Genomic DNA, 9,481 nt, shown 5'->3' with positions numbered 1-9,481 from the left:
GGGAACAGACTCGTTGGCAGTGGGCGGGCACAAGAGCGGCGGGAGAGCGCCCTCTACTGGCTAGAAAGCTGATGCTTTCTTAGCGGCCGGGCGCACGGGTGGCGCCGTACGCTACTGCGCACGCGCATCCGCTCCGGCGTCGAGCGCTTCTCTTAGGGGCGGAGCCAAGGGCGAGAGGGCGTTCCTTTCCCCTCCAGCCTGCCCACCGAAGGTCCCGAACTACATTTCCCAGAATCCATCGAAGCAAGAGACTTCCGGTTTCGTCAGCGGAAGCCGTGACTGGATCTGGCTGAGTTGCCGTGCGGCCGGCTTGGTCACTATGGAGGAGATCGGCATTTTGGTGGAGAAGGCTCAGGTCCGCTGGGGACTTGGGCTTTGGGGGTGGGAGGGGGTCGAGTCCGCGGGCAAGGTGACATCGGGAGCCGGGCGTTAATTGGGGTTCGGCGACATGAGGGAACTTGGGGACGAGTGAAGTTGGAAGGCGCCGTGACATTAACAGCGTATGGGGGGGGGGGAGTCACGTGATCCGAACCTTTGAGGGGTTATTGTCGTCTGTCGAGGACTTGATGTAACCTTTACGTTTTCGTTGTCGGACGGGTTACATTCGGGGCATGTTGTGCGTATCCTTTGGTAGCAAAACATATGCTTATGGGTGTAGTTGATATAGGGGCTCCTTGGGGACTGGGTGGCATCAGGGGCTGGTAGGTTTCAGGGGTCTCTGGAGGAGCTGAATGTCGTTACCAGCCAGTTTGCACCGAGTGACCTGATGGTGCAGTGGGACGGGAATTCTAGAAAAGCTCATGAGCGGCACCTGCTTCTAACCTGAAATGCATCCTTGGCTCTAGGATGAGATTCCAGCACTGTCAGTATCCCGGCCGCAGACTGGCCTGTCCTTCCTTGGCCCCGAGCCTGAAGACCTGGAGGACTTGTACAGCCGCTACAAGGTGCGTTCAACCCCACCCGGGGACCAGCCGCCCTGCTCCACCTCCCGCCATTTCCTGGTTGGACAAGGGCTCAGGCTGCCCCATCTCTCCCACTTCTGCTCACAGAAGCTGCAGCAAGAGCTGGAGTTCTTAGAGGTGCAGGAGGAATACATCAAGGATGAGCAGAAGAACCTGAAGAAGGAATTCCTCCATGCCCAGGAGGAAGTGAAACGGATCCAGAGTATCCCCCTGGTCATTGGACAGTTTCTGGAGGCTGTGGATCAGAATACAGCCATTGTGGGCTCCACCACAGGTGTGTATTGTGGGCTGCTCATTCGCGCTTTCGGTTGAGTCCACGACTATTCTGCTGTCGTGTGGGCAGATCAGCTTGAGTCTTCTAAAACCCACCACGACAGGGCTGACCTAAAAGTAGAAGTATATTTTGTGGTGTATGTGCCCAAAGAGCTACAGTTTCATCGGCGGGTATTTCATCTGACTGCCTGGCTGGAAAGAATCTGTGGGCTAATAAGCAAAAGGCTGCTCACCAAACTTGGAGCCCACCAGCCTCTCCTTGAGAAACAGGTGAGGCTGTCTCCTCCTGCAAAGATCTTCAGCCTCAGAAACCCTACGGAGCAGTTCTCTCTCTGTCCTGTACGGTCACTGTGATTGGAATTGGCTCCACAGCAGTGGGCTTGTACATGGTTTGATGTGTGACACGCTCCGATGTATGCTCTAGGCTGGTCTGGTTTTGTTTTAAACACAATTCTAGGCATGCCCTTCTAAATGGATGCCATCACATGGGCACTGTTGGTAGAGTGTTGACACTGAGCTCTCAAATCAGGTCACTTACTAGTTGTGGGATTTTGCCTTCTCACTAGTGTCATCATTTAAACTGTGACACCCCCCCGCCAAAAAATGGGTCAGCTAGGCTGAGCCCCAGTTCCTAGAAGTATGTGCTTGTTTTTCATTTGCTGTAATTATCCTCCGTTTTCTGGTGTGTGGTAAACTCAAATCTCTGTGGCTAGTGAGGCAGGATTAGGTTTTGTTAAATAAGTGAGGCAGGATTAGGGTGGGCTGTGTTACTCACACTGGAGTCACCACCCTTACTCAGATTGCAGCCCTGACCCAGTGGGGTGTGGCTTGCATCATCTTTTGTCTTAAAGAGATAAAGGGAAAGAGGAAGGAGCTCAGTGGTACCAAGAGGGAAGAGCTGGACTTGGAGCATGTCCTTTGGACTGGGGGCCCCTGTGCTGCCCAGACGCGGGGCAAGACGGGCATTAGGCCTCATGGAGATTTCCAAGGATTTCTGGGCCCACACCTGTGGACAGGAAACTAGGGCCTCTCCCCAAAGCTGGCAGAGCCTTCCCTAGAGTTGGCGCCCTGAATTTGGACTTACAGCCTCCGGGAGTGTCACAGAAAAGGTTTGTTTGTTAAAGGCACGCCCCTAGGATATCCCTATTAGAGCGGCACAAGGTAAGAAGACCTGGGTCTCGCCTCCTGTAGGGCTCTTGTAGGGTTTTCTAGATCATCAAATGAGATTGTATGCATAAAGCACTTGGCCTAGGGCCTGACTCTTGGTAAGGGTTCAGTGTATCGTACTGAAACCACTGTGGCTCCCGAGGGACAACGATGAGCCTTTCTACTCCAGTGAAGAGGTACAGATTGACCCTGTCCTACAGGGTCACTTTGAGTGGATATGGAATCCTGATGGTAGTCTGTCTGGGCTTTTTTTTTTTGGCTGGTTATCAGTGTAGGTCCAGGCCCTGCTCCTACGTTGATGATTGTGGCTGGCGCCCCCTGTCTTTTCCTTCTGGCTTCTGCTCCTCTGGATGAAGCCATGCTCTTGTGATGGTTGTGAGGAAGCAGGTGTAGGTGTGTCTGTAATGGGACTGGTGGGAAGTGAGGAGAGAGGTATCCAGGCTCCTCTCTCAGACCTGTGGGGCTTGGGGGCCCCGTGGGGCTCCCTCTGAGGTGCTACCATGGGCAAAGAGTAGGCTTTGAGGGAGGCAGGATAATGTAGGACACTCAGGTCAGGAGTGAGATGGAGGTTGGTGGGTTAGAGGAGGTGCGACTGGAGGCTGGAAGACCTGGGAGGAGTCTGGTGCAGGGACCTGGACAGGGGGAGGATGAGTCTGAATCAAGGGACGGTGGGGCGGGGGTGAGAATGATTGGAGAAACCTTCAGGAATCCTGTGAACAATAGTCTGTGGATGAGGAGGCGGCTGGGGGCTCTGGCTGTGGGCTGGAAGCACCTCCCTAAGACAGATCCAGGGGACACAGCACAGTGGGGGTGAATGATGCCATCATCACTTTGGGGCACAGAGGTGCCCAGAGGACCTCCAGGGAGACGTGTTCCCCGAAGTGGCTGGACATCCGGGCTCGAGTCAGGGCTGTAGGGGTGCTCTGAGAGGTGGCCTAGTGGAAACAGGTCTGGAAGCCACGAGAGCCTCGGGTCTGAAGTCGGTCAAGGTCGTCCTGAGGTTGGCCACGAGGTGGGGGAGGAGGGAGTGGCCCTGAGGGCAGGGGACCCCTCATTTCCCTACTCCTTGCCTGTCCCCTTTCCAAAGGCTCCAACTACTACGTGCGCATCCTGAGCACCATCGACCGAGAGCTGCTCAAGCCCAACGCCTCGGTGGCCCTCCACAAGCACAGTAATGCCCTGGTGGACGTGCTGCCGCCCGAGGCCGACAGCAGCATCATGATGCTCACCTCAGGTAAGCGGGGGGCCTGGGGCTGGGGAGGCGCCTGGGGAGGACCCCGCGGGCTAGACCTAGAACCCCCGGCCCTGCTCTTCTCCCACCAGACCAGAAGCCAGACGTGATGTACGCTGACATCGGGGGCATGGACATCCAGAAACAGGAGGTGCGGGAAGCCGTAGAGCTCCCTCTCACCCACTTTGAGCTGTACAAGCAGGTGAGGCCTGGCGGGAGAGGGGAGCAAGAGGTCCTCCCAGCTCTGGGACGGGTGGCAGGACCCTCCCAAACCCACCCTTCTTCCTCGCAGATCGGCATCGACCCTCCTCGCGGCGTCCTCATGTACGGCCCACCCGGCTGCGGGAAGACCATGCTGGCAAAGGCTGTGGCGCATCACACGACAGGTATATCTCACAGGCCTGGCCGGGACTCTGTGCCCTCACTCCCAGCTCCCTCCTCACCAGGAAGTGTCGTGGCACCCCAAGAACCGAGGGTCTTGGTTCAAACCGCTTAACTGGTTCTCTAACCGTGAGCAGGGGGCTTCACCTCCCTGTGCCTCAGCCGTCTCCTCGAATGAGAGGCGCTCACGTCGCAGGGTAATTGTGGGGAAGAATGAAGTAACGCTGTGTCTTTTCATCTCTGGGGGGTTGTGGCCCTGTGGCAACTGGGCGTTTAGATTTGCAGCCAGCGTGCAAAAAGAACTTGCGTAGAAAGAGTCCCTAAGTACAAAGCCCACCCTAAGACAGTGTTATTTTGCAGACGAATGCCATGCGCACACGTCGTTGGGCTGGTGGTTATTTAGAAACGCATTCCTTGTTGTAGGTTCCAGACAAAGGTGGCCGAGAGCCATCTGTGAGTTCAGTGGTAGCGTGGGGCTCGGTGTGTCTCAAGGCCATACTCGCTGTGAACCCGGGAGGGTCGACCAGAAGGCGGTGTGTTTTCTGGCCCAGCCTGCCAGAGTTGAGCACCTGGCTCCCCGCCAAGTCCTTCCGTGGTTTGGGCTCAGTCCTGTAGCCTCTGGAGCGCAGTTCCTTCTGCCACGCAGGGGAAAGCATCGTGTGTTCTGGGCTGTGGAAAGGGTTCAGTTGGTGTGAAGCCTCTGGAGCCAGGCCGGGCGTGTAGTCCGTGGGTGACCAGGGTTAGCCATGGTCATTGTCCCTTTGCGAGGTGATTGTTGACCTCTGACTCTACACCAGGCCCTATGCCAGGAGCAGGCTGGGAAGAGAGACTAGTTCGTAGAACTCGTTCGTTCAGTAACTGTTCATTGAGCGCCTGTTGTGTGCCAGGGCATACTCTTTCCAGATGCTGAGACACAACTGCGGCAGAACTGGCTCCGGCTTCAGGGCGGGTAGAAGGTACTGGGGGCTGCTGCTTTATGAGTGAGGAGCCCTGGTGGCGTAGTGGGCTGTTTATTTAGCTACTAACCCCAAGGTGGGTTGAACCCCCGGCAATTGCTCCACAGGAGAAAAGAGGAGGCCACCTGGCTCCATCAAGTCTTGGAAACACCAGGGGTCAGTTCTCCTCGGTCCTATAGAGTCACTGTGATGTAGAGTCAGCTCGATGGGAGTGTTTGTTTTATCGCTTGATTAACACTACACTTTGAGATCTAACTTATCCTGGGACCAGTGAGGTCCAGTAGCAATGTACTGCAAGGCAGAAATACGAATCAGGCCTGCCATTTTCATCCAGCCCCACCCCTCCAGACACAAGTGGAATTCATTTTAGTAATCTGTTTTATTTGATCGCTATCTCCCAAATCTTCCATTTTGACCTGGAATCAGTGAAGCATTACCGAGGCAAGCCCGACTCCTGGTGGCCCCGTGTGGGGTGGAAATGGGCTCTGTGGGGCTCTCAAAGCTCTGCTGTCTCAGAAGCAGATTGTCAGAACTTTGTTTTGAGGCACCCAGGGGAGAACGTTGAGACTGTCTGCTTGCGTAAAGATGTACAGTCTCGGAAACTCAACGGAGAGATTCTACCCGATGCTGGAAAGTCGTGATGCGCAGAATCGATGTGAGGGCAGTGGTTTAGTTCACAGACATTTAACAAGCGTGCATTGAGTGCCTGCTTTGTGTCCGGTGTTGTTTGGGGTACTGAGTGGTGATGGCAAATAAACGCCCTTTGGGGCGCTTGGGGTGAACCCAGATGTAATCAATGAGGCAGCACAGTGCTGTCAAGAAAAGCCACACACAGGAACCCACTGCCACGGTTGATCCATTTTCTAGCGGATCTGTAGGCCAGGAGAGGGCCGCTCCGTGGGGTTGCTGAGACTGAATCTTCTCCGAAGCAGACAGCCTCCTCTTCCTCCAGCAGAGCAGTTGGTGGGTGTGAACTGCGTGCTCTGAGCTTAGCAGCCCAACACCAAACCAGTGGGCCCCTCCTTCACGTAGAGCAGCGGTTCTCCACCTGTGGGTCGCGACCCCTTTGGGGGTCGAGCAACCCTTTCACAGGGGTCGCCCGATTCATCACAGCAGCAAAATGACAATGATGAAGTAGCGACGAAAATAATTTTATGGTTGGGGGTCCCCACCACGTGAGGAACCGTATGGAAGGCTCGCGGTGTGAGGAAGGTGGAGAACCGCTGACTTGTCTGAAGAGGCCAGGGCGCCATAAGGACCTTCCAGGCACTGGGGTTCTGGACAGGGGCACATGCCAACTCATGCCAGCACCAAGGCAGTGCACCCCGAGCAGAAGTCAGAAGTCATAGGGTTGGGGAGCAGGGAGCAGGGAGGCCTGGAGGGCAGGTACGTTGTTATGATGGTGCCGCGGACTTGATGCCGACTTCTAGTGATCCAGCGCGACCCAGTCAGACAAAGGAGAACTGCCCCGTAGGGTTTTCTAGGCTTGATCTGTGTGGTGTGTTGTATCTCCCTTCTCGTGGAGTGGGTAGTTTGGGGGTGTGCGCTGTGCGGCACAAAACCCTATCAAGTCACGAAGAACCCAGTTAGACTTTAAGAAACAAGTTAAAAAGGAAGTCTCAGAACAGACTTGTCTTTCACCCCATGACCGCGTCCTCTCGTGTCCCAGTTGGCCCGTGGCCCCTGGCTCAGTCATGAGAGCCCAAGGGGGTCCACAGAGCACCTGGAAACGTGGAACTCTCGGGGAGATGAACTAACTGGTGCCTTTGTTTTATGAGCCGTGTGTCTTTTCTCCTTGACTTTTCTAGAGGAAATCCAGATTTTTAATTTTTTTTAGTGTACTCAATCTTTAAATGTAGGGTCAAAACACAACACACGTATGACTAGGATTCATGATTTGGGCTGAGCTGTGCACGAGGTGTGATTGCTGTGGCTAACCCCCTTTGCCGTCTGCCGCCAGCTGCGTTTATCCGCGTTGTTGGCTCCGAGTTTGTGCAGAAGTACCTGGGAGAGGGCCCCCGCATGGTCCGAGATGTGTTCCGCCTGGCCAAGGAGAACGCGCCTGCCATCATCTTCATAGACGAGATCGATGCCATCGCCACCAAGAGATTCGACGCCCAGACGGGCGGTGAGTGATGCCCACCCAGAGATGAGGGTCTTGGGCCCGCTTTTTCAGTAGAGTCTGGGCCCCGGACTGATTGTGTTGGACTCTCTGCAGCTGACAGGGAGGTGCAGAGAATCCTGCTAGAACTGCTAAATCAAATGGATGGATTCGACCAGAACGTCAACGTCAAGGTACGGAGCTCATGGCAGGAAGGGAGGGGGCTGGAATTTGAGGTGGTGGCTGTGTCACGCTGGGAAGGAGGGTGCCGTGGGAGTGGAGGTCTGTCTGAGTCAGCCTCCCCCACTGCCAGGTGATCATGGCAACGAACAGAGCAGACACCCTGGATCCCGCCTTGCTGCGGCCGGGACGCCTGGACCGGAAAATTGAATTTCCTCTCCCTGATCGCCGCCAGAAGCGACTGATTTTCTCCACCATCACCAGCAAGATGAATCTGTCGGAGGAGGTTGACCTGGAAGATTGTATCCTGTGAGGGAAGGGGCCAGCGTGCAGAATAGGGTTCAGATCTGGCTTCCTGGAGAGCTTTGTCTCCACCACATGTAGGTGGAACAAGCATGGTCTAAGGGTGATTGGGGGTAGGGGTGGGGCTGGGGGTGGGGACGCAGGCAGCCCTGGCTGACTTCCGCTCCAGGCTTTCATCTGGGGCGGTTTCCTTAACTCACCCACTTCAGATGTGGCCCGGCCAGATAAGATCTCTGGAGCCGATATCAACTCCATCTGTCAGGAGGTGAGTGGTGGTTTTTCGCCGGCTCCCTGGCGGGGGCGCCCCTCCTCTCCACGACCTCTCAGACACAGCCTTGCCTTTCCTTCATGGGCCCCTCGGAGTCTTGGGCCCTGGATGTGTCTTCTTCCCGCATCACAGGAAGTGGAGGGACTAGACTTTAACTTCCGTTCCTCCACAGAGTGGAATGTTGGCCGTGCGAGAGAACCGCTACATCGTTCTGGCCAAGGACTTTGAGAAAGCCTACAAGACCGTCATCAAGAAGGACGAACAGGAGCATGAGTTTTACAAGTGACCCCTCCCCGTGTTCCCCCTGATCTCCCCAGGGACCTGTGTTTTCTCTGTTCAAGGTGTAGTCAGTAAATAAACTCGATCGAATCCCGTTTCACTTCTTAGAGGCGTCACTCCCTCGGAGACCCTGGGCCTTGACTCGGACCCTCTGTGTTCCTCCTCATCTCCTGACATGAGTGAGTTGAGAGACCGGCCCGAGCTTGCGAGGGAGGCAATGAATCAGAGCCAATTGACTTCAGAAATTTGGAGAAAGGGCTGTAAGACGAATCTCAAATACAAGCCCTTGCCTACAAAAGAAAGCCCCCGTGCACCCCTGCCCTAATTTCTTAGGACCAGAAGACCAACTGAAGTGTCCATGATTTCACCCTCCTCGGGCTGAAGGAATGTCAGGGACAGGGAGTCTCCCAGAGCGTGTGCAGTGCCGCGAGTCTGTGACTGCAGTTGGCTGTGTGTCAGTGCTATTGTGCTGAGCTGGCTGTGGAGTGCGCAGTGTTCACCAGTGTGTGCTTGTCATCTCAGGTGTGTGTGTGTGTGTGTGTGTGTGTGTGTAGCTGAAATTTCTGGCTAAGAGTGCGCTGTGTTCACCAGTGTGTGCTTGTCATCTCAGGCGTGTGTGTATGTGTGTGTGTGTGTGTAGCTGAAATTTCTGGCTAAGAGTGTGCTGTGTTCACCAGTGTGTGCTTGTCATCTCAGGCGTGTGTTTGTGTGTGTGTAGCTGAAATTTCTGGCTAAGAGTGCGCTGTGTTCACCAGTGTGTGCTTGTCATCTCAGGCGTGTGTGTGTGGCTGAAATTTCTGGCTAAAAGCTAATTCCCCCCATAAAGGTACCTCCTGAGTCACATGTTGGCTTCTATCAAGGACCTTCTCAGTACTTGCTGATGACCCAAGGCATTCCCTTCGGTGTATCTTTTGCAAAAAGTTGGACACCTGGCTGCAGCTTCGTCACAGCGCCAGTGGGGCTCTTCCAGCATGTCTGACTGAGCTTGTGGTACGCACCAGCCATCTCCGTCTAGTGCACTTAATCCACAGTTCAGTGTGGCTTGTGAGGTGCCGTGTCATCTGGCCCCACTCACCTCTTGCCCTATTTCTAGGTCTTGGCCCTGCCAGTCTCATCTACCTGCACATCCCCGAAAGTGCATGCTCACTTCCAGGCCGTTACACATGCTTTTCCCGATGTGCACACTGTCCGTTCCTCCTTACTGGACTCATGCCCACTCCTTGAGGTCTCATTTGGACACATCTCCCTCCAGGCAGCCTTCTCTGACCCCCAGAGTGAGGAGGCTCTCCTCTGTTCCCCTGGCACTGTGTGCATACTGTCTTGGTAGTTACCAGTTACCGAGTTCCCTTGTGGTGACCTCATGCCGGATAAAGTCAGATA

The 9,481-nt window shown here is 55.1% G+C and overlaps 1 protein-coding gene across 1 annotated transcript; it reads left to right on the top strand.

Moving 5' to 3' along the window:
- Nucleotides 1–250: 250 nt before the first annotated feature.
- On the top strand, nucleotides 251–8,201 carry PSMC4 (proteasome 26S subunit, ATPase 4). The gene is made up of 11 exons (XM_004710324.3): nucleotides 251–355; nucleotides 846–944; nucleotides 1,050–1,236; nucleotides 3,490–3,636; nucleotides 3,726–3,835; nucleotides 3,926–4,019; nucleotides 6,931–7,098; nucleotides 7,189–7,265; nucleotides 7,385–7,553; nucleotides 7,764–7,819; nucleotides 7,995–8,201. The coding sequence occupies exons 1-11, from the start codon at nucleotides 320–322 to the stop codon at nucleotides 8,106–8,108; spliced, it is 1,257 nt and encodes a 418-aa protein (XP_004710381.1). The 5' UTR covers nucleotides 251–319; the 3' UTR covers nucleotides 8,109–8,201.
- The last annotated feature ends 1,280 nt before the right edge of the window (nucleotides 8,202–9,481 follow it).

The sequence above is a fragment of the Echinops telfairi genome, unplaced genomic scaffold, assembly GCF_000313985.2.
Source record: "Echinops telfairi isolate 266 unplaced genomic scaffold, ASM31398v2 ScPeMD7_655;HRSCAF=1070, whole genome shotgun sequence".
NCBI classification, from domain to species: domain Eukaryota; kingdom Metazoa; phylum Chordata; class Mammalia; order Afrosoricida; family Tenrecidae; genus Echinops; species Echinops telfairi.
This window is presented reverse-complemented; position numbering and strand designations above follow the sequence as displayed.